Source organism: Meleagris gallopavo, chromosome 4 (genome assembly GCF_000146605.3).
Source record: "Meleagris gallopavo isolate NT-WF06-2002-E0010 breed Aviagen turkey brand Nicholas breeding stock chromosome 4, Turkey_5.1, whole genome shotgun sequence".
Classification (NCBI taxonomy): Eukaryota; Metazoa; Chordata; class Aves; order Galliformes; family Phasianidae; genus Meleagris; species Meleagris gallopavo.
Genome location: NC_015014.2, coordinates 39517396 through 39542747, shown reverse-complemented (window position 1 = coordinate 39542747; position 25352 = coordinate 39517396). Strand labels below are relative to the sequence as shown.

The window sequence follows — 25352 nt, the reverse complement described above, 5'->3', positions numbered from 1 at the left end:
CGGCTCGCGGTGACGGCTGCTGCTCCAGGCCGGCGGCGCTTCCCTTCCATACATTGCTTGGGGTTTTCTTGGCGTTTCCCGTTTGGCCGTGCTCTGGCTAAGTAGGAGGTAGGCACAGGTTCGGCCTTCCTCAGGAAAACGGGATACCTCGTTCCCTCGCAATATAACGGGCCTTTCAGACGCTTCTTTGCCACGATTCCAAAAAGTTACCATCTTTCTGGCTGTTCTAGCATCTAGAAACTGTTCTTTAAAAGGAGCAATGCTAAGGTTTCGGTGCACACCATGCAGACTGCTCCCCTGTCCTGGTGTCTCTGTGTTTTGTGTTGTCAGAACCTCTGGGCGCGGTGACTTGTTGCCTTCTTTTCATTCTTTCTGTGGTTGTCTGTGCCACCAAAGGAACAGAGAACACTTTAGTGCTCTGTACTGACCTGAGGGCTTTCCTACAGAATAACATACAGCTTGGAAAACTTCCAGTTGCAATTTCCAGCAAAGCAGTGTTCCAGAACTGTGAGGCCTGATTCTTCATTTGATGTCAGATGAAGAGATTCGCTGAATGTTTTCCATCCTCTCTTGTCTTCCGAATCCTTTTCAAATGTATGCAATAAGCTAAGTAACTAGAGAGTTATTTTTTTCCCTGAAAGACAGGATGGATGTTGCTGGTACATCATCTGAAAGAAACTGCTACTTTGCTTATGTCAAGTGTGTGGCGCATTTATTTTTCTAGTCACTTGACATCATGCTTTGCTGAAAAATGCAGCTAGCAGGAACTTACTGTATCCGTTCCATTTCTGTAGTCATAGGTTATGACACATGAAAACACATTTAGCTTTTTGGAAGCTGTGCTGATCAGGAGGTTGAAAGGCTGAAAATTTCAGTTCTGCTTCTTCTGGTTAAGAGGGTAACTAATTTATTTGCTTCACACACTTTATTTGCCATCTTTTTTTCTCCAAAGTAAGAATTACAGTTATTCTTGGGAAAGTAAAATAAAGTGTCTCCAAGTGATTAATTTTGAGTTCTTGTTGTTTGTTGTCAGTGTTTGTGTTCGTTCGTTTTTTTTTAATTTTGTTTAAAGTAGGGCTCCTACTTTGTAACTATCACTGTAAAGTATTCAGTGCAGGGAATAAATGGCTAATTAGGCTATTGTCTGTAGGACACTTGCTTTATTCACTGTGGAAATGAGCAAAGTATGTCACAAATAAGGTACAGATCTGGTGAAAAGAAGATGGTCTAGTGGTTACTGTAGCAGACTGTAATTTGGGGAATTGTGCACTGATGCAAAATTCTTCACTGTATTTTTATGTTAAATAAGTCACTTCACTCTGTTTCCATCAGTGATGGCTAATTGTGCTTCGTTTTTCAGGTATTCTGCTCAAAGCAAGGGCCTGGGTTGTGGAACTAGTGGCACTTCAAACTCCATCTGAAGCTACTGAGAATTGCAGTTGCCCTAGTACCACTGCAGGAATCAGGCCCTAGGCCTCATTTGAATTAGGTGCTTAGGAGTTAGAGGACTTTGTAAACATGCAGTGTCTCTGTCTTCAGTTTTCTAGCTGTGGAGATTGGTAATTCTTTTCAGTTCCTTCCATTTCCTTCCAAAATAACTCCAACTCATTTAATTTAGTTAAGTTTGTGAGACTCTTAAACAGACCTGCTATAAGTGCAGTAAGCTGCAAGCACACAGAGTATTCTGTTATCTGGACAGGAACTGGAAGTTGTGCATTAAATTCAAATTGGGATTTTATGGTGACAAAGAATAAATGAAATGAACGCTTCATTATCTCATTGTCATCTTTAAAATTGAAGTCAGGGGTCCACTTGGAAAAAAAAACCAACACATTGCTTCATTAGATAATTAAAAATTGTGTCAGAGAGCGTATCCAAAAGAAATAAACAGTGAAGACTGTGAGCAGTCTTAATTCTAGTGCAATTTCTTACTTTACAGTCATAGTGGGTTGATTTTACATGGGGAGAGGACAATATGGAGCAGCTCCAGTTGTCATTGTGCACCTGCATTTTCTCTTTAGGATATGTATTAGAAGGAACTTTTTTCCAGTTTGTCACTCGAGTCACAAGTTCACTACAGGGTGTACCTTTCTTATAATTTTGGGAACAGTTGCCCACCACTTCAAAAATGATGTTCTGTCCACGATACAAAGCAATTAGAATAGTAGTGCTGAGGTTTTTTTCACTGATGGGAGCTTCCTTCTTCACATGTTATAGTTGATCACAGAAGGGCATGGAGCAGGTTTTAACCACTGTCTCTAAATTGACGCTACATGCAGTTTGGTTTTGGCAACATCTGCATTTAAAGTGCATTCAGCACTATAGTTTGGTCATCAATGAAGTTCAGTTTTGCTAAACAAAGCCTGAAATCCGCTGACTGCAGCAATGCTATTTTAAGGCTTTACTAGTGTGAAACGTAAGGTCAGTGTTTGTTCAGTAATACTTAGCTAATGACTTCACAGGAGCAGTGGTCATGTTGACATCACTCTTTGGTAGAAAATGCATTTGAACTTCAGATGTACAGTCAAAATATGAAGTTTAACTATGATTTCTAGGTTAACTCCTAGAGATCTCATACTTTCTGTGAGTGTCCTAAATTGTCATCTAAGCAGCGTGGTTCCATTATGGGGGTGGGAGGTCTGAAAAGTTTATGAGGTAGAAGTAGTGTTGAAAGCATGGTATAGACAGAGTGTTTTCAATTATCGCTTATCTGGAGCAAATCAGGACTGAAAATACTTCACTTTGGGGGCACTGTCTGTTCAAATCTTTGATCTTGATTTGTTATTACTTTATTGACCTCAGGTGGTAGCAGAAGGAACTTTCAAATATTTGGCTCTGTGCTTCAGTTTAAATTGAAGTAAGGTAACTATGGCTTTCCTGTTTTCAAAAAGCCTCTTTTCTTTGTAGTGCAGACTTCCTCTGAGTGTACAATCCAGCATCTAAATGCCTGCCTGTTCTTTATTTTGGCAGTAAAAAGTCTGATCTGATCAATGGATGCATCTTGCTGAGGCAGGCACGAACTCAAGAGCAACGCTGAAATCGGCCAACTTCCTTGTTCAGGCCTTGTGTAGCTATTTGTCTGTCTTCAGGCTGCTGTGGCCAGTGAGTAGTAAGGAAGGTATTAAATAGAAGCAAACAGTGGAGGGTTTTAAGGAGTAACTCTTAGTTGGTTATGAAGTGCAGCCTAGTTTGCTGTTGTTTGCCATCTTGTTCCAAAAGGCTCTCTCTTCCATATGTATTAATCTTTTATCCTGTATTATGTTTCTTGTGCAGTCCCTTACGTTAGAATGGTGCTGGTTGAGATGTACTGGTAAGGTGGATGTCTCCAGAATGCAGGTTTATATCCACATAACTTAAATAAAAAGACAGCTCCTGTCTAATGGTTCATTAAAGATGCTCTGAGATCTCTTGGATCACAGAAGGGAAGAAGATTTGAAGATCTAGCAAAGCACGCTGACTTTCAAAATTCAGGAGTCAAAAACTGGCTATAGTTGTCTCATCTGGGTTTCCTGGGGCAAACAATAGCTTGAATTTCAGCTTAGTGCTGCCTGAAAAGGATATAGAGCATCAGTTCATGGCCACCAATGGCTCAAGTTGCAAATATCTGTATAATGTAGCAGCTGACGTGCTGCTTCAAAGAAACCTCTGGTAGGGTGCATTGCCATTTTCCAATCTTACAAACATGTGTCTTCATCTTTCTGCTTCTTATCATTCCAATCATGACTACATTATCAGTGCTTTTCTGAGACGTAGCGGTACTCATTATGTTTCCCAGATCAGCATGGGATAGGTTGTGACATGAGTCAAGTGGTTCATTCTGCAGCTCAGGGACTGAGCCTGTGATCTAGGCTGTTCTTCGTGGGTTGGAAAATAGGATGCTGCCTTTGCACTATTTGAAAGCTTTAACAGTACTATAAAAAAGCTGGATTTTTTTTTTTAATCCAGGATCACTGCTGTTCCCATAATGTCTACTGTTGTTCCACAGGCAGAGTGATGCCTCAGTCTTGTTATCTATGTTCCATTTTCTATAAACATATACATGTTTTGTCATGTTTGAATTTAATCAAGACATCTTTTGTTTATTACCTTAGCTATGGATACTGAGGCAACCCCAAGGCTGCTTGTTGGGAAAGATAAGGAGTTGAATAGTCCTGTTCTTAGCAGCTGCCTATGGAAGCATATAACTCGTGCAAATGATTCCCTGAGTTTTGATTAGATGCAGCCTTTCCCCTGGCACAGCATATGTTGCTTGTCTATTCATTACAAAGGCTTGTGAGGGTGATGAGCTGCTAAAGAGCAGGCTGTTTTCCTCTGTCACCCTTTTTAAGGTTAGCCGAGTAAGTTACTGGCCAAAGAGTGTTTGCTACAACACTGAGATACCAGAGTTCTACTCTGCTATTGGAGAAACATTTCTCCTGTATCATCTTCTTATTTGGTATTAGTGAGGCATAGAAACCCATTGGTGAAATGCTCCAAATCTTTTTCTCTTTTTTTTTTTAAAGAAACACTGAGAATGGATTATCAGTTCTGTTGGGAAGTTTGTAACTCTTGTTTTCCTGATCCGTTAACCAGACAAATCTCACCAAATCTTACTATGTCATAAATATCATTAAATTGATTGCAAGGATGTGTTTGCCTGTGTACCAGGGGGCACGTTTGGTCTCTGTGTGGAGTAATTCTCAGATTCTGTAGACTGTTAGGTTAGGTCTCAGTGTGAAGCAACTCTCAGGTTCAGCTTACAACAGTTTACTCAGATACTTTGATGTTTTCACTGCAAATAATGGGTTTGGTATCCCTTTTAAAAGCATGTGGAGCTGAAGAACCTGGACAAACTCTCTCCAGTGTTACCTTGTCAGAGATGGAGAGAAGTCCAGTCGCAAATTTTGAAACTTTCTCCGTAGTTTTGCCACACAAAGGAGTTGCAGACTGGCAGACTGCCAACTGGTGTTTGTGATACAAAGTGGTGGTCAACAAGAACGGAGAATGCAGCAGCTAGTGTCTTACAGTGAGGTGCTCACATTTAAGATATGTGAGAGCCCCGACTTAATCACTAATGCCTATAATGATGCTATGATATACTGTTGTTTTATAGTTTTGTTGGAAGCTATTACGAAGAATGGAAGTACTGCTGGGGGAGACGCTTACTGCCGAAAACCAGCCAGTAGCAATGATCAAAGTAAGCCCAGTAGCACGAGGGAGGGCAATGCATCTGCTGCAGGTGAAAGTGGAAAAGGCTACACCAAAGACCAAATGGAAGGAGTATTCAGGTATGGCCTCGCTTAATATATCACTACTTTTCGTTCTGTGTGTTATGTACCTATGCTTTCAGATGTAGCATCTGAAGAAGCAACAGGAAATAGAAGCTTAGCTGGGAGTGGTTACTTGTTTGGAATTGTAATTACAAGAAAGTGTTACTGTGTTCAGACACAATAAAAGCAAGATGATACTCAGCTATAAGAAGTAATGTGGATGATTTATAAAACGTACTCAAAATAATTAAGTAGATTTCATGGTAAATAGATGTTGTGATGAAAAGTCTATAGTAAAACTTGTGGAACAGTGTTACTATTAATTATTTTTATACTCAGCTATTTAATTTTGCGTGGCATGCTCACCTACAAAGCTAATCTTGCTGTTCAGGCTGATCTTAGACCAGTGTTAAAACTGTTTTGTTCTGGAAGTATAGTGCTTCTTCTGAGAAGCACTGAAGCACGTAGTCTGAGGTGCATTTATAAACCGTCTGGACTTCACACAGCGTTACGGTATTAAGAAGGGACAACAGCAGAAAAGGAGGATGCAAGAAAAGAAATAAAGGTCAGTAGAAATGTCCTTTTGAGGCAAGTAGCTCTTAAGTTGTGTTAAAATTCCACACTTCTCCATAGAAGTGAGAAAAATATTGTTTTGGGGTGTGCTTTGGTTTTTGCTAATGAAATATTGGACTAGCCACTCTCAAACTGCACACCTCAAAACTTACCTCTACTTTCAGATAAACACGGCCTAAATATTTTCAAGAGAGTTCAAAGAAGGGAAATCCAAAGGTTGCTGTTTCCTAGTATGTGTAGACTGGATGACCTCTTGTGCAAAATGGACATCTGTGTGGTAATTTTTTGATGTGACATGTATGTTGCTGTTGTTACTATCTTGGGATCTTTTTCTGATGTTCAGTGAGTAAGGAAAAAGTTGCCTTTCTTTGTTGACAAAGCAGCAGTGCATTCGGTCAGAAAGAGAACAGTGTCTGGCTTGATTACAGTTGTATCAAGCTGTATCATGTATCAAACAACTATTTAGTAAAACTTTTCATTTACTGTCTTCGCTTTGCTTCATTGATATTGTTGACCTTCATGCATATTTAAGTAAAACCTGAGTAAGAGTGTGAATTTTTGACCACTGAAATATTGGCTGTGATCTGTGTGCATGCAGATGTGCATGTGGACATGTGGGGTGGAATATCCTGCAAGAAGTCCTTCTGTAAAATGAGGCTTTGTGTAAATTAAGACATGTAGGCACGTTTTCAGAAAGCTGCTACAATTATGGCTGCTGTATTACTGCCAGTATTCATTCATCCATGACATGCCATTCTGAGCTACAGTCTGCTTTGACATCAGGCTCCCTGCAAGTTCTGGATTTTGTTTGCTTGTTTGTTTATTTTACCAGAAGCCAGAAATGTTCTCCATTATGTCTTGCCTAAAACAATGCTGCAGAGCCAGCTTTCCTCCACGCTATTTCCTTCCATGATATTGCTTCCTGGAAGGGGCTTACAAAATACCAGATAAAATCAACCTACCTTAAGAAGATCAAAACCAGAGATATTCTTGGAAGTTATACATTGAGGGTAATGTTCATGCAACGTTGATTCTTAGTGGTTATTTCAAGAACATATTTTTTGAATATAAAATCTGTGTCTTTAAAGTCTATGCGGATTTTTGCAAAGAAGTAATTGCAATAGTTTGCAGAGCAACCCGTGATTGTTTGTATTTTATGTACAACTTACGAAATCAGTTATTAAAACATTGTCTTGACCTTAGCCAGATACTAGTTGTTCTGTAGTATAGCAGTTCATGAACGTTTGGAGAGAGACAGACTTCTGGTGTATATGTGCAGTAATGAGCAGAGGATGTCACTAGTCTTGTTGGAACTCTTGAAGAGTTTGTCATGTTTTCTGTTAGTGACATCAACACGCCACTTAGTAAATTGGTTGCTGAAGAAGATAAAGAATGTGTGTTCCTTGCCAAAGAGAACAGGATTAAGTACAATCAGTGGGCTAAAACTCGATAGAAAAATGTAGTGTGTTCAGTAATGATAGCTAAGGGAAGCTCATATTTAAACCGCAGTGAGAATGGGCTTTTTAGTTGGAAACATGACAGTCTGCATATGTTTTTGCTTTAACAGACCCCAGGCTTTTCCAATTAAATGAAACATGTCCCTTTGGGGAGGATATTCTTCAGTGCCAAGCTTGTCACCACTGTTTGCTTCTGCCATACCATAGCTGAACAGTTTTCAGACTTTTGAATTGGTTACAGAACTGCAGTGTGAGAAAGGTAGATTTAAATTGGGTTTTGTGCCTGTTAGCAAGTTAAGAAGTCTTAAATTGTTTATTAATTCTTAGTCTTTCCATTAATTTGACTCTGTCAAACTGTTGTTTTGTATGCTTATGATTTGAAAGACGGTCATTAACCTCAGATGTTCTTCTCTCTAGAAATTTTTGGTTTCGTTAGTAATTGAGTATAGACTGAGGGAAAGCACTGGAGATGTAACTACACGTTCTATACGACCCGTTCTTACAAGCGCTTGCGAGCTCTAGGACAGGGAAACAGCCTGGGAGCTCGCTGGCTTGGATTGGTGTACCTGGAGTTGGCCAGCAATCTTACGTTTGCTTGTCAGAGGAGATTTAAGAAGTGTAGTGAAGACACACTTGGAGTGATGTAACTAATTAATCTGCCTTACTTTTCAGGGTTACTCTAGTAATGCAGATAAGTATGAGTACAAGCAAGCAACCGAGTGCTGTTTTTACTTCCTTTCCACATACACAGGGGACACTGATCACTAGCAAGCTGCTGCAGCACTTCTGTAGGGCATTGCATGAGCTTGCAAACAAGTTACTCGGTAGGGAGAAGGGTGAGATGCAATACCTTTCTATTGGTTGCATAAGTGCCTTGTAAGAAATGAGCTCACTATTTCAGTCTGACAGTTCAAATGTTGAAGTATTCAAAAGCACTTTTTTTTTTTTTTGACTCTTAATGAAATGCTTTGAAAATACCATCTATATGTATGTATCTTTTTCTTAAATGCATTTTGTCCCCAAAAGCTGGATCAAGTAGCCTAAACACTTTAGGTGACCTGCAGATCAGAGATACGCAGAAATATGTTAGGAGCAGCAGTAACTTTTTAGGGCAAGTGCTCTAGAAGTCTCTAAACAAATCCTGTCTGAGCAATGTCGGCTTAAGTGCATGAGAATCACACGCATGATAAAAACCAGAAAACTTGCTTTTGGCTTCTGTAGTCTCTTACTTAAAGTACTTCCTTAAGTATTCAATATAGGTTGATGGCATTTTTTGCAGAGATAAAGAAATGAAACCTCTGTGTAAGAAAGAAAATGTAAACTTTTTTCTTCTGGTTAACTGCAGAAGTGCTGATCAGGATTACAGTTGTCAAGGAGTTTGTATTTATAGTATCTGCCTTCTCATACCAACTATGCAGAGACTTTGGAAAGGCTTTGTGGACTAGCATGAAATTAAAAATAAAAAATAATAAACAGCAGGCAATTGATTTTTTTTTTAATCTTTACCATGTATTTTTAAGCTTTCAAATTTGTGTTATCTGTTATCTGCATGGTTTGAGGGGAAAAAAAAAGTTTTGGAGCTGTAGATAGGTTGCGTACTTTATACACATCCCTTTAAATGATCTCAGAGATCATATGATGTCCAGTGCTGCTTTTTAGAAAATGAATATATATAGCGTATGCTTCCTTTTTTATGGATGTAAAGTAACTGCCATTACTAGTAATATGTTATAGTTGAACTGTTATCTTGTGAAAGCTGTGTGGGAATATTACTTTTCCTGCGTTGCTGGTGCCTGCCCCTTGGAAGAGCGCAAGAATGAGACGCTTGTATTTGGATCTTTGAGCTAGAATCAAAACAAATTAAGATAGGGATGGGTTCTGTAGGAACCTTGCAAGGCAGGGTTAAATTTCATCCAGTAATGGTCAAGAATAATTAGCAGCTTGATAGGAATTCCTTGCGTAAACAAAACAAAAAAATCCCTCCATGCATTTCATGGATCAAACTGTGAGGAATGCAGGCTGTGTGACTGACAAGAAAAAACTGCAGACCTTCTGCAGACTTCTGCAAATACAGCACAAATAAATATATCGTCACCTTTTTAACATGAAGTCAAGAAGGTAATTAAAATGAAATAATAGGTTCAATCAGCTGTTCTTGAAACAAAAACAGTAACAAAAAACACACCACCACAAAGCAAAGGAATCAGGACACCTTTAGATGGGCTGCTGGAACTACTTGGAATTAATGACGTATCCAGCTGAATGGTTAAGAAAGTCGAGATAGAAATCAGTGTCACAAGGTCTGTCATGGGAAGCACAGAAGATACAGAATGCCTCAATCTACACTTTTAATAGTTAAGCTACGCCTTTTACAGTTAAGAATTTTAAATGTAGTGAAAAGTATGCTGATGTAAACACAGAGCTGGATATTTCATGTAATAAACACAAGAGAAACTGTGGTTGGGTACCCCCAAGAAGAAAGTGCCAAGACTATTACCCTCATGTATTGTTGAATCTGTGCGTAAAATGGAGATCTTAAACTGCTGGGGCATAGTAGGAGTATTTGATACCCAGCTTGAATTCCTCGTCAACACTGTGATGACCCCTCTCTTTGCAGTCTAGAAGCATCATTTTCAGACTACATTTCTGCCATCCCAACTATGATTGGCACATTTCCAGTTCAGCTGCAGGATGCCATTTGCATCAGGCTTGCTGGTATCACTGGAAATTTGAGCCTATGCAGAAGTTGGTTTGTGTTTTACTGTATTTTTCAGCTCACTGGTGGGATCAGAAGTCAGTCAGTTAGTTTCCTTTTGCACCTTTCCTCACTGCTGGTATTCACACTGCTGCTCACTGCTGCTCAGTTTAGATTACCATCAGGATAAATAGCTGGCTCCAATCAGGAGTTTTTGGAGGTTGTAGTAAAAATATTTGTCATTTGAGCTATCTCTATGCATGTGCACAGAGGTTTCAAAAGGCCCTTAGAAATATATAGTAATTCTGGTAGACAAAATTTTGGAATTACTGATTGCTGCAGATATTTGATATGGAAGTGTAAGGAGGTTTGATAAAAGCTGCTGATTCTGACCTAATCTGAATTGTAGATTTGAAAAGCGAAACAAGAAGCAGAGCAATTGGATCACATCATTTTGTAGGCGATGCCCATAAAAGGAGAACCAGTGCTGGTAGACCCGGAATTTCTGTAGGGGAAAGCAGACATTTTGGGATTTTCTCTGCGTTCAGAGCTTGGAAAGGAGTGCAGGTGCAGACAGAGATGGCTGTTCCAGCACTTGGAAGTGGGCTGGCCACAGGTGGCTTGTCAAAATGGAACAGTGGAGGTTTACCAGTTGTGCTGAGATACCTCTGTCAACTGGAAGACTATGCATGAAAGTAGGCCATTACTTGCTGTGGTGTGTTCTGAGAAGTCCACTTTGAAAAAGTCAGGTATTTTTTCAGGAACATCAAGCACGTGCTCTCCTAAAACAGCCAGAAAATCCATTCATCAAGAGAATGTTACCCCCCCAAAGGGTGGTAGGAATTCAGCAAGGACAGAAATCAGCTAAACAGTGTAGGTAATCTGAGAGTGATTTGGAACAGAAGTAATCCAACCAGAAAGCAAAATCACAAGAAACACAATTCCCTAAAATAAAACAAATTAACACAAAGCAGCAACCTCAAAATAGTTCAGAAATAAACGACAACAACAGTTCAATACAAAAGGGGGCAGTTCCTGAGCAAGTGATGTGTAAATTGCAGTTTTGAAAAGAAACATCTGTGTGTGGGGTTTACATACACGAGAAAATAAGCACTGAGGACTACAATGCCTTAAGAATAGTGAGACCAAATAGAAACAGTAGTTTGAAATGTACCTTTGGAAAGCAAGTTGTTCATGCTGAGAGTGCTGCAGGAGAGAGGTTTTAGATGCAGGTAAAAAACACAAGTGACATCAGTGATGATTTTCCTTTAAGTTTTCCCAGCCTCTACTGGCCTGTGATGTGTGGCTGGGAGTAGGATACAAGTGGGAGGGGGAAGAATTGCAGGGAGATTCTGGCAGAATGGAGAATCATACCTCAGTCTATAGTATCAGTTAGCTTAGAGATAGTGGTGGGGGATGTCCAGTAAAGATCAAGGCTCAGAAGTTGGGCATGGTTTCCACCGGCTCCAAACAGCTGAAGAGAAGTTTGTCATGGGGATGATGGCACTGTGTGGGAAGAGGAATGAAGTCTTGGAGAGTCTTTGCCACACCTCTGGTCTCCGTCTCTTTAAAATGAAAGGAGATGAAGCCAGGCCTCAGTGGGCTGGGCTGAATGCTCCAGCCGTGCTGGAGAAGCCTGGGTAAGAACTGAGCCGTTAGCCTGTAATGATTGCCCTGAGTTCTGCTCAGCAAGAGAAGTGCTGATGGCTGTTGCTAACTCTCTCCCTGTAAGAAACTGTGTTGGTAAGACTAGGCAATGACTAAGTACCAGCTACTTGGGGTCCAGGTATTTTTGCCTTGAAGTGTCGAAGGTATCATGCAAAACTCTGCTTTGCAGTAGGAAGGAGGGTAGTGCTGCAGGCACTGTTGCTGTAAACATGACTATCCTGATGGGAACATGCAAGGGACAGTAAAAGTCATAAGTCAGCACAAATTCACAAAGGCATCTGGTTGTTTAGGTTAGGTTAGTCTGGTTGTTTAAGTTAGGAAGGCGAGCAGATAGAAGAAGTGCTTGAAATATTAAATCCTAGCTTCATACAGAATTGGGAATGTTGGAATGGAGATGTTTGTGTATTTGCAAATGTTTTTTTTCTTGACAAACGTTTGTTTATTGTTAAATAACAGCTCATTCATGGGCCAGGTTCAGGCTAGCTTTTGCATGGACTGTGGTTATATTCTCTTCTGAGGGCGAGTGCTGTGTGACCCCGAAGCAGGTTCCTGCCTGCACTTTCTCCTGAAGCCATAGCTCTGGTTTGACACACTGTCTCGAAGAACGTGGGCAGATCCTGACCTGTACATCTTCTGGTCAATAGTAACTGTTCCAGCTGTCCTCGTGAGGGTTGTTCACTGTGGGACTTCCACGGCCCATGAAGGGGAGGAAGTTTTTGAGGATTAGAAGAACTGGTTGACATTTCTTGGGTTGTTCAAGTTTTTTTCCTCCTGTTTTTTCTCCTGGCTCCATCTCAGACAGCTGTGAAAGAAGTGAATATCAAGTCTGCTCAGAAGTAAACTTCCGTGGCTTTTTTTCCATGTTTCTTGCTTCCATGAGAAATGACCATATGCTTTGGGGGAAAGGAGCTATTGATAGTTCAGATTCTGAATTACTGAAGAGAAGAATTTAGATCAGATGCTGATGCAGCAATTTCATGAAATAAAAGCCTAATTTGACTTCTAAATAAAGCTCTTTGTTCTTGGTAAGTTTCATAAGTAACCCAGCTCTTGAAGCTAAAGATGAATGGATCTGTGGATAGTACCAAAGTTTTTGCTTACTGTACAAATTAACAAACAAAGGTTTCCAGTGCTCAGAGTGTAATTTAATATATTTGCTTTCCTTTCCACTCCTTCTTGATGATGGATTCGCTGTGTTATTTTTAATTAGCATTATCAGCATCCTAAAAGGAGCTTATTAAATGTTACTTGAATATAATGAGCTGTATTTATTTCACAGGATGTTCATATTGGCAGATGCCTGCATGTGTTTTCTTCAGAGCTCTAGTGAGCATTACGTGGAGATTGCTGTAAAAGCTCATGTTGTTTGAATGCTGAAAAAGGGATCCCTCAAATGAAGCTTGATTTGCTCAATCCCAACTTTAAAGGACCACACACGATGGTGTGGTTGTACTTCTGATGCATTTCCTTAATTACAGAGTCCCCATTCTTTCATGAAGTTGCCAAATGCTTGCTTACCCCCTTTTTTTCCACTTGGCTTCTATATGTATAGTCTTTGTAACACTAAACTCGTATTTATGTAGAAATGTATGCATTTAAAAGAATGTGGACACACTTACAGCCACGTAAAGAGGCTCATGCCAGCTTTTTAAGTAGTTCTGAAAGTAATTTCTTGCTCAGACCAGCTTTTTCCTTTTGTTCTTCCCCAAATGTTAGCATGTGCCTCGTTTCTGTAGTGCAGTACTGTGGTACAGCCTTTTTTTCCTGAGTTTCTGAACTTTTCTCCAGATTATTGTATTACCTTTTTTTTTTTCTTTAAATCAAAACTTAACAAGATTGATTTTAAGATGTATTTATTCTTTGGTCAGTTCTTCCTACCTACATACTGTTAAAGCTCTCTCTACCCCAGTAACTGCTGTTGCTCTTTTCTGGGTATTGTAAAGCATACCAATGGTAGGTTTTTAAGAGTTTAAAAAAATGCTTCATTGAATGTTTAAGATGAATTAAATCTAAATCAGGAACTGGTCTTGCTTTTTTGTTGTTGCTTTAATTTAAAAGCAGCTTGCTAAGATTTAGGTGCCTTCCTAGGTGTTCTCACATGCCTTATTTCCCTCAAAAGTGACTGATTGAATGATGCTATCACTTGGCATTTGTTTGGAGAAGAGGAGATGTTGTTTGGTTTTGTTTGTCTCGTGCATTTACTGTTGAGACTGAAAAACAGGCCTTCCTACCTGCTAATTATGCAAAATAAACTTAGAATCTTCATTTTATGCATTATTAACAGCAATATTCATGTAATTGAAGATAAAGAACTTCTACAGTAATTGCAGACAGAAGCCTTTTCTTACAACTTTTGTAGCTGCACAGTACAAGTGCAATAAATTAAATGTATGCAGTAAGAAATTTTGAGTACAATACTTTATTGTTATTTGTTGCAGGGTTGAGCTTATTGTGAAAAATGGCATTCATCTTTGTTACTTGGGGGAATTTTTTGTGTATTCTATATTGAAAGTGAGAATTTGACTGTACTGCATCAGTGCAATGTATTGCCTCCGTTATGAGTGTTCTAACATACTCCTTTTGCATCTTTTTGGTTACTCTCTTTTATTTCATTTTCTTTTGCAGTATGAAGAAGTATAAAAATTATTACGAAGTCCTTGGGGTATCAAAGGATGCAGGTGAAGAAGACCTGAAGAAAGCTTATCGCAAACTTGCTTTGAAATTTCACCCAGATAAAAACCATGCACCTGGAGCAACAGAGGCTTTTAAAAGTAAAATACCATGTTTACTTAAACTTTGTTTTATGATTGAACTCTGTCAATTTAAAAGGAATTCATCTGCACTGGTAGACTGTCCTTCTATATAAAATTGCCCGTGTAGTGTTTTGTAGCTAATATTAAACTGACGTTTTATCCAAGGAAATGTTTGACCTTTATTATCTTAGCACATGCACAGAATGGAGTTGAGTTTGGTTTCAGAGGATTGACTGTAACTTTCAGGTACAGGCAAAGGATACTAAAACTTGATTTGTGAAACCCAGTTGCGTTTTTTGCTGTCATTCATTTGCACAAAATGCAGTCAGTTGATTTTTACTGTCATTTTAAGTTGGTTCAATATCAGTACATATGGTATGTTTATTGAGGTTATTTGGGGGATTATAGCATTTGCCATTACTTTGGCTTCTGCAGTACTTGCATCAAGAATGGCTGTTTGGGTGAAGAATAGTAGTTTTGTGGGGTAAATATCAGTCCATGACAATGCATTATTATTTTTCAGAAAGATAGTAGTACGCTTAAAAGGACAAGTGATACTTAGTGGTTGCTGTGTTGCTTTAACTGGATACGGAGCTTGTGGTGAATCATTTTGTGTTATGAAACTGATTTCTAGTGTAAGCATTGATGTTACCCTGTCAAAATATCCTGACTGAATATACAAAAGGCCATGGGCATATTTAGTTTAATATTGCTGAAATGAATATAATTTTACTAGGTATACACTTAAATCTATGAAATTGGTATTTGAGCACAAAGAAAAGACCAAGATAACGTTCGCTTGCAAAAGGCAGTTTTTACTGAATTGTGTGCCATTCTAAGTTACCTTCTTTTCCTTAGAATTCCTTGTATGTAAAATTCCTTGGGAGTAGCTTTCTTTCATTTTCCACACAGAAACACTTATTCAGACATGCCCACGAGTAGCTCCCCTTAACTGTTTCTTTGGTTGAGATTTACAGTCTGATAGGCAGACCGTAAGGCTGCCAAGCTCTGCCCTGTGCAAGGAGAATTGTGCAAGAAAAGCCTTTTGAAGAAAACAGGCTTCAAGTCAGATACAGATGAAGAAAAATATCTATAGGAAAAGGTCTTGCATAAAGAGACAATCTGATAGTGGTACTTAAGTGTATTTTTCCTTTGTGAAGTTTATAGACAGACATTTGAAAAACTCAATGGTAAAACTCCTACATTGGGAAGAGGGGGGTATGAGGGTAAAAAAAAAAAAACAGGAAAGAAAACAAACAAACAAAACTTCTGATACAGACATAAGGGGTAATTATAATAGCATGTGTACAGTTCCAGGTATATTAGGGAAGTTTCTCAGTAATGATGATTTTAATATGCTGTGTGATTACTTTCATTTAAAAGATATGTTATTCTTATATTCTTATAAAATTGTCTCCAGCATTAGAAATTAAATAGTTCTCCCTTGTTAGTAGCATTTTAAATAATTGAAATCTAAGAAGTTGGTATCTTACTGTTTTAGCTTTTATTTAACATCAGTACTCTGGTCACATTTGTTTTCTTGGATGCGGTTTCACTTTTTGGTTCTTAACTGGATGAGTGCCTGAACAGAACATTTTGCTGATTAAAAATTAATAAATGCTAGCACTTTTCTTACATTGATATTACTGTCATCTTATTGATGGCTGCGTAAATGTGTCATTTAGTTTGCCTTTAAAGGTGCCAGATGAGTTTCTAACATCCAGCCTAAGAAGAGGTTTCATAATGTATTTTTTCTTCAAATGTTATTATTTTAAGGAAAGATCACATTACAAAATAGAATTGAGTTTAGTGTTAAGGCCTAAGTAAGTACTTTGTGTGATGCTGTCCAGTACTTCTGTTGTATTACAGAATCTTCTTTGAGGTCTTATTTTAGATTAAGAAGTTTGTGTGGGAATAATCACTTTTAATCTTGTTGAATCTCTTTTGTCTTTAAGTCCTTCATTTAAAGACACCTATATGCTAATCTGTTTGGAATTAGCATGAAATAATCAAAAGCAAATAGAAAAGTGTGTTGACTGTACTGTGACAGTATAGTCTCTTCACTTTATTTCTCACCCGATTAACATTTCAGAAATTTTTAACTGTTGAAAAAATCTTGTTTTTTTATTGCCAATTATATCCTTTACTCATTAACACATTAATCTTGCAGCAATATTTGGTGTTATTAGTATATTTTACATGCTCTCAGATTTCATTTCTTTGGATTTTCTCTATTTTACAGAATTATTAATGATCATTTCTAAGGGCATCTTAAAAGGCACAAGGCTAGGACTCATTAATGTTTTTTTTTAGATTGAATAATGTTGAAAGCATTAGTTATTCAAAGCCATAGTTTTACTTGCCTGTGTTGAGGTGATAATGCTGCAGCTTTCACAGACTTCTAATGACTGAAAGCTTTTCAAGCAGAAAACGTTATCCCTCTGCCTTGTGTTGATGGGGTGCAAAGTAAGCCTTTTTTTGGAGAGATCTGGAGGAAAGTAGAAAGGTCTTAGTGAACATACATCCAATTGAAGATTATTCATTGAGCGTTAACAGAAGATTTCCTTAAATCTACAAGAGCTTTATGCAGCTGGGGTGAAAGCTTGGAAGGCCAACAGACCTTGTGGTCTTTTCACACTGATTCTTCCTGTAGCCACCTGACTCAGTGTCCCTTTCTGCTATCAAAATTGAGGTTGGTTGTTTGTGATAATGTAGCACGATTGGAGACAAACATTCTGGCCAGACTCTCAAACCGTTAAGGCTGTATCAACAACCCCAGGAACGTACAGGTTCTTGTAATGCAATCACATTGTACTCTTCACGTTCCATCATGCAAAACTTTCTGTTATTAATGTACTCCATAAAATATCTTCAGTAGTGTGTGAATGTAAAGCTGACATATTCAAAGAAGTTGCCACTTACCAAATGAAACCAGAGAAACCTGTTAAGTCCGTGATGCTTTGAAGTTGCTACAGCAAATGGAACTTTGCAGTTACCTGATTTCAAAAGTTTCCTTATGATGCTTGATTTTTTTTTCTCAGTTGCAGTGAGAGAGAAAATTTCTGTGGAAATGGGTATTCCTCTAGAAAAAGGAACAAAACCTTCTGCATAGTTCAACAGCATAAAAAGTCTTTTGAATAGTGTTGGTGGGAAACCCAGTAGAAGCTATGCTACTAAAAGCAAGAGATGTCTCTGACTCCTGTTGTACTGTAGATGATAAGTAACACACAGTAAAGGACATCAAGCTCTGCCTGTTCTTGACTTTGAAATTGTATTTCTTCCTTGCTTCAGAAATAGGAAATGCATATGCTGTGCTGAGTAATCCAGAAAAACGAAAGCAGTACGACCTTACGGGCAATGAAGAGCAAACATGCAATCACCCTAGCAATGGTAGATTCAACTTTCACAGAGGCTGTGAAGCTGATATTACTCCAGAAGATTTGTTCAACATGTTTTTTGGAGGGGCATTTCCAACAGGTATTTCTGTTCATCAGCATAATAACGGAGATTTAGTGGTATTGCTCAGTGGCACTGGAGTTTTAGACTCCAAAACAATAAAATTACTCCATACCCCCTCCCATCTCCAACTCTTATCCGCATCGGTTTGTTTTTCCCCAAAGTATTGATAAATTCCCAGAATGTGAGTTGAGTTCTTTAGAATTTCTGTAGTGAAATAGTAAATCACTTATTTTACAGCTTAGAATACTTAAACTACTTCGGAATTGTAAGATGTCTTAAAGCTGGTTTATTTTATGTATCATCATGCAGTGACATTAAACTATGTTGTTGCTCCTATATTGACCTCTCAAATAGTTTCTTTTACATTTCAAATATGGATATTTCTTTCCACAGGTAGTGTGCACTCATTTTCTAATGGTCGTGCTGGCTACAGTCATCCTAATCAGCACCGTCAGAGTGGACATGAGAGGGAGGAAGAGAGGGGTGATGTATGTTTAAGCACCATTGACTCTAAATCGTGTGTTGCGATATTTGCTTGTAGTCACGTTCAGTAATGTGGTTGTGTAGCAGCTCTGTACTATAGAGGAAAATTTATACGTGCCAGTTACATATTTGAAAGTGTTGGCAAGTGGCAGTCAGCTGATGTGGTAAATAGACACAGCTTTGAGAAGATAGTAGCATATTTTTGTAAATCTGTTGTGTACCATTATCGGGCTAATCCTTGCTTGCATTTAAAAGTTGATTTGGGCTGAAGTAAGAATGGTGCTTATGAATTATATAGAGACTTGTATAGTTATTATAGAACTGTATCAATGAGACCAAAACATCAAGTACTTGTGACTGAATTCAGATATTAATTTAGTACTTGCTTGTGGCTACATGCTAATCAATGAATTCTGTATGCACTGGAAATTAAGATAGCTCTTAACTTTTTGCAGCTTTTTAGTTAATGCCTTTGATACTGAAAAAAGAAAGTCATGCTTAGAATTAAATTTTATCAAACATACCTGTTTACTTGATACTGGTTTATGAGATATCTGAATCTGTTGTGGTTTTTTTTCCTCAGGGAGGTTTCTCTATGTTCATTCAGTTGATGCCTGTTATAGTGCTGATCCTTGTCTCCTTGTTGAGCCAGCTGATGGTATCTAACCCTCCTTATGCCTTATACCCAAGATCGTAAGTAATGTTCAATTACCTTCATTTTAAACAGGGAAGGACATTTAACCACGCTTTCCCAGTTAGAAGCATTTTAGGGAGTCTTCCATCAGTTGGTGCTCTGTTTCCTACAGCGAGGGAACAGAGGGAAAGCGTAGATGAAGCTGAAGTGAAGCAAAACAAAACTTTTAAGGTTAGTGCTAAGAACATGCTGTGCAAATGTAGCAGAGAAAAGAGGTCAGCAGTGCCTGAGTTCAGCACATCTTTTAGTATGAGGCAAAGGTGTTTGCATTTCCTGTGTATTTAATCAAATCCTGAAAACTGCTAAGGCTCATTATTCTTTTAGGGGTCATCTAGGCTTATAGCAAGCAAAGTGCTTGAAGAAACTTTCCCATTCTTGTTCAAGTTTTGAACTAGATAAGGGCTAGAGAAACTGTCTGTTCCAGATGATGATAAAATAGTATATCTCTGTTTTTTCTCCAAGGATTCTGATAGTAGAATTTAACTGGTTTGTACAGAAGGATATGTGTGTTTTTATCTTAAAGAAAGTAACTTGTGAAGATATCAAGCATGCAGTTAGCTAGCAGATTCAGTCCACACACAACTGTTTTATTGGTCCTCAGTTTCTTCTAGAGTTCTCATCCCCACAATAAATGGCTTCTTTTCTCCTTTTTATTTTTCCTAGTTCTTTATTTCCAGAATATGATGTTCTCTCTTCTGCATCTAAGCTATTATGATGCATGTTAACACTTATCTGCCAAAATGTTTATGGGCAGTCCTTGATTTTTAATTCTCAGAATGCAAGCAGGAAAATGGATTTGTCATGGATTGCAGAAGACACATTGGAATGGAGATACCTATATTGGGTTGTCACTTGTGTTTTGTTGGCTTCTTTTTCTTTTGAGTTGGAATCAAATTTTCTGTTATCAAAGCTTACATGTGGCTAAAGGGGTATGAAATCTTACTAAATTATTTTGTTCAAGATCAAGGATGAAAACACCAAAATTTTAGTGTTTGGGTAAAGGTAGCAGTTTTCTTCTCTGGAAGATTATACAGCCATTCATTTCAGTATTTATCTTGAAATGGCAAATTCAGCGATGTGCTGATGTTCTTCTGTAATAGCAATATGATTTAAAAGTGAATTTGTGGTATAAAAAAATCAAATATCTAGCCTCTCCCTACCTCCTTTCTTGGCAGAAGTACAAGGCAGACTATTAAAATGCAGACAGAAAATCTGGGTGTTGTTTATTATGTCAACAAGGACTTTCGAAATGAATATAAAGGAGCATCATTACAGAAAGTGGAAAAGAGTGTGGAAGAGGATTATGTGTCCAACATTCGTAATAACTGCTGGAAGGAGAGGCAGCAAAGTAAGTCTGGTAATTTAATGAAATAATGCATTACATAGTTTTAAAAAAAAAAAAAAAAAAAAAGAGATTGTCTCGGGCAAGAATGGAGTACTTGTATTATTCATATATCTGGACAAGAAAACAAAGGAAAGATTCCCTACTGTTTCGTACTTCTTGAGGTGTCCCTGCTAGTGTCACCTAATTTTGCTGTCGTTTATTCAGTGATCAAACAACCATCTGCAAGTCATCAAATATTTTAACCTGTTATCTGTGATGATTTCTTAGAAAACTAACAACAGCAGTGAAATGATAATGAGAAATAAATTGTTTTAAGTTAAGGATGAGAGCTTAGAATTCTTTCACATTATTTTATCATGCCAGTATCTTTAGTATTGTGTACATCCCTGGGGCTGCTTTAAGATAAATAAAATGAAAGCTCACATAGATAATTCCAGAGAGGTAGAAGATAATCTGCCTTGGACAGTGGTACAAATGAACACTTACTCTTCCAAGCAACCAAGGACACCCAGCGTGTAAAACACTGTAACCTAAAAATCAGTGCTTAATCTTTTGCCAGTGCTGCATGGGTCCTTAGCTATATCATCCTTGAAAACAGTCTTTTAGCTTATCAGCTGTGGTGCCATTCTAGTTTAATATTATGTGAGGAGCTATTTTCTTGCAGGAGAGGCAGCCTGGAATTTGATATTAAAGCATAAGAATACTGAATAGCATCCACCATCTCCAAATTATCAGCAATTTTAACCTGTTATTCTGTCACCTGTGACCAAATGGTTTGAACTATTATGCATTATTTCAGTATTACCTTTCTGGGAAAAAATGATTCATGAACTGTCGGTCACTGACCGACTGCAAATTTCACTCATTCTCTGAGTGAAGTTGTGTGTTACTGCATAGCTTGAATTTTTGCAACCAGAAATGCCAAGCCTGTCAGCTCAGGCAGCACCACCTTAGCTTCTGCCAGCTGTAAAAGACAGACACTTACAGCTAGTTACATGCCTGGACAGGGCTGCATGCATTCATTACAATTGACCTGTATAGATAGAAATATGAACTTTGGCCATGCACAGCAGACCCACTGCTTCCCACAGGCATTATGCTCTTACTCATGAGTACCTGCTGCTTATGCATAAGATATTTTGGACTAGGTCGTCTTTTGATCATCTTGAAATGTTTGAATATTCTCACTCTTCAAAAAATGAATGCCTCATTTTTCATCTACGGGTGGTTGCTAAATGAATGATTGATAGTCATATGTAACGAAAGGTTTTTCAAAAATGAGAGGTGCTTACTAACAAAAAAATGAAACACAAGACATAAACCAGCACAATAAAAGGAAGAGAACGTATTCTTTGTGTATTTTTTCAGCATTGTGTGGACAAAGAAGAAAAGTTTACGTTTAGTGACCTAGTTATTATACAGAGATTTTACTGGTATATGGTATTTGTGTTTCCTGTCTTATGTCTCCTATATTTTCTGTCCAGATATCTTTGAAAAGATATGGCTGATATGCCATATCCACTGAGGAGGGAAAAATACCTTTCCCATTTTTCATCATTTGGTCTTGAGTTGCTTACTTTGAGTATGAGCAGAGTCCTTGTCAATGCAAAGAGCCCTAACTTTCCATATGTAAATACATAATGGGAGATTTAATGGCTGGAGAAGCATCTGACTCTAGTGTAAAGAACAACAGTTGCCTGAAAGTGGTGACTGTCACATTGTTTGCTATTTGCAATTTATCAGATTGTGATAATTACCCAAACTGATGTATAAGAAAGTGACCCCAATAGATTTTCTCTATTTATAGAAACAACTGACACATTTTTACAGATTTAGAATACTTACCATGTTTTGAATTTTTTTGACAGTTAGAATCTTCTTTCCAGCGTTGATTGATGCTCCGGAATGAATTAAAATGCTCAGCAGTGTCAAGCTGTTGAACATTAGTATAATACAGAGAGCTCTTAATAATACTTATGAACGCTGGCAATCTGAAGCAGCATCTATTGAAGTAATAGGCTTAACATTCAGAATGAATTGTGAAGCACAGACAAGATGCTAGAGCTTTCAGTAACATGCAAAATGATGCAAGAAGTCGTTTTTTGTTCTGTAATCAGGTACTGCTGTATGAAATATGAGGGTGCTGGAAGGTTGTTACTATTGTGACTGCTACAAAAGATGAAATGTTTGTGAAGACAAAGTGAAGGAAAACCTGTAGTGCTGCTGTTTAGATGGTTTCTTTGGGTAGTTAGAATAGAGAGAGAAAGAGAAAAGGATGAGGATTAAACCTGAGTTGTTCTGGACTGCTCTGAGAAGGAATGCAAAGCATTCAGTTTTAAACCTGAAAAATGTTTTCTCTTTTTTTTTCATAAAGAAACGGAGTTACTTCATGCATCAAAAGTTTATCGAGATGATCGTCTCCGAAAGAAAGCAGACTCCATGTCCATGGAAAACTGCAAAGAACTAGAACGTTTGACCAGCCTCTATCGAGGAGGATGACCTACAGTTATACATCTTTCGTATGCCATTATCTCTCTTGTAAATTAAGAAGAGATTTAGTTTCACCATGAATGCTGGAAAAGAGGGGTGGATGTAAAACTCTACTGTGTAGCTGTTTCCAGAAACCTTAAGCTGAAATATCATGTAATGGCTTCTTTACCTACTGTGAAATATAGGTAACTTTAATTGTCTAGATTTTACTTCGAAGCTTCTGTGAATTCTTTCAGCAGAGAGAATAGCTTAGAAAGGATGCTATACTTGTAGAAACTTAGTCATAGTGGTTCTCCTCTAACATATTTGCCATGTAAAAATCTGTGGAAAGAACATTTTGTGTATATACGAGTTAAATGACTTTCTATTTAAAATCTCAGAAATTTAGTTCCATACAACATTTTGTCTCACTAATGGAATAAATAGTATGATTACATCACTCCTATTCAGATGTCAAGTGTGTGGAGTTGAAACGAGAATTTTTAATATTTTATCTCTATGTGAAATCTTCTAGGCCTGCCAGCTTAGAGGAACTTGGTATTTTTAAATATAATGGCATATATTCCTAATTATCTGTTGGGGTGCATTGATCTGGTGTAGAGTAGCAGTCAGTTGTTGTAGTTTTTTAGTGTTTCTAAGCAATGCTGAGAAAACTAAGAACTACACTAACCTCTTTTCCAAGTAAATATTCTATGATTTGCAAATTCTGTACCAACCATTGTAAGCATTGCTTTTAGTACTTGCAGCAGTTCACAGCAGCTCTATCATTTGGTATTCCAGTACTAGTAAATCCATACATATGGCTAACATGCATATAGCTTCCTTAATTTTCACTGGAAAGACAGAAGAAAACATGAAGGGGAAAAAAAAAAGCAACCTTTTTTTTTTTTCCTGAGAAACTTCCATTTTCTTACAATGTTTTTATTTCAAGCTAGATCCTAATAGTGATTTGTCAGTGTGCACCACAAGTGAAGCAGAGAAACACTGCTAAGGACAAGCTTTGTGTCTTTCAACTCTTTGGCCAGGCATTTAAATGCTTGCTGGCTTGTGGTACGCTCCTGTGGTCAGAGCCATATCACTTGTTCAGGCCTGAAAGTAGAGAAGGAGGTAGGTATGCATTTCTTTGGAGCTGAATGTCGCTGGATTGATTTCCTAGAAATGAGCAAACATACTGTCCGGCTCCTACGTCCAGCGTCACCTAACTCACTGCCTGCTGCATGGAAGCTATGTGTAGCCAGACCTCATAAAGCAAACCAAAGAGGTCTTTTGAAGCAGTTATGTACAATGTACTTAAAGCCTGTTGAAAGTGAGTTGAAAATGTTGGTGTGTTTTTGGTTTTACATTTTAACAGTGCTATGCAAGAAAATGTTTTCCTGTGTTTGAGAATGCTAGATGGCTCGTTGTAAGGACATTATTTTTTGCTTAAGACAACTGCCATCTTTGAACAACGTGCTTGGTTTATGTGAAGCCAAATTCACCTCCTGAATTGAAAGCTGAAATACTTGCCTGACCACACTGGAACTCCTTCATATCAAGGCTTGTCAGTTGAGAGCAGTATTCGACTTCAGAAATACACTACATGCCATTGCTCTTCGTGATCCAAAAATCAGTTTGCATGTGTACCTTTTCTAAACTGTCCCACTGGAAATGCCGTCTGTTGGATTAGTTGGGTGGAACAGACAGAACGTGAGCTGCAGACATGTAACTAAGCAGCTAAACCATCATTCAAGGAAGGCATCAAAGCTTGAGGTGCAACGCAGAAATAAATGCTGTACTGGATGTCCTTACCAGGATGACGTGAAAAGAAGAAGAAGAAATAGAAGGACACCAAAATCTTTGAAGTTTGCAGTAAAAATGTATGGAGAAAACAAATTGCCTGATTGTGCAACTGCTCAGAATGTATTGTAATTGTACTAATGAAAAAACAACCAACCCTATCAAAGTACACGCTGGTACTCCTGTGTCATCTTAACAAAGAAAATAGTTGCAAAGACTTTAATAAGTACTTATACCTTCTGATTAAGAAAAGTCTGAGCACGCAGGCGATCTTTTAGTTCACAGAGGAAAAGGGATGCGTAGTGCATTTGTTAAATATTAGAACAGTGAAGTAAGTCAGAGTTGATAGATGTTCCTAGCAGAACCGCTTATAATATTCTGATAGATTATGTCTGCCCTGCAGCAGGGAAATGCATGGCGGCTGAGCTGCACGTTACATTGGTTAGATTGCTGTTGGTATCTCAGCATACTGGGATAATGCAGCGCCTGTGTCCCATGGCAGTGTCAGCGTCCCACTGGTTTAGAAGTGAGACCTGAGTCGCTCGCTACATTTCATCAGATAACCTGTTTGTAATTGCCATTTGAAAGAAGAAAAGGAAACTTCGTATGTTTGTACTTTAGCAGATTTAACAGGTTGAAAACTTGCACACTTTGAAATATGCGGAATGGTGCTATTACTTTCAGTAGCATAAAGATGAATCTGCTCTAAA

At 38.1% G+C, this 25352-nt stretch overlaps 1 protein-coding gene across 1 annotated transcript; it reads left to right on the top strand.

Annotated features, from left to right (window-relative positions):
- The first annotated feature begins 4968 nt into the window (after positions 1-4968).
- On the top strand, positions 4969-25352 carry DNAJB14 (DnaJ heat shock protein family (Hsp40) member B14). Its single transcript, XM_003205760.4, has 7 exons — positions 4969-5267; positions 14268-14413; positions 17687-17872; positions 18248-18342; positions 18921-19030; positions 20207-20379; positions 22751-25352. The coding sequence occupies exons 1-7, from the start codon at positions 4984-4986 to the stop codon at positions 22873-22875; spliced, it is 1119 nt and encodes a 372-aa protein (XP_003205808.1). The 5' UTR covers positions 4969-4983; the 3' UTR covers positions 22876-25352.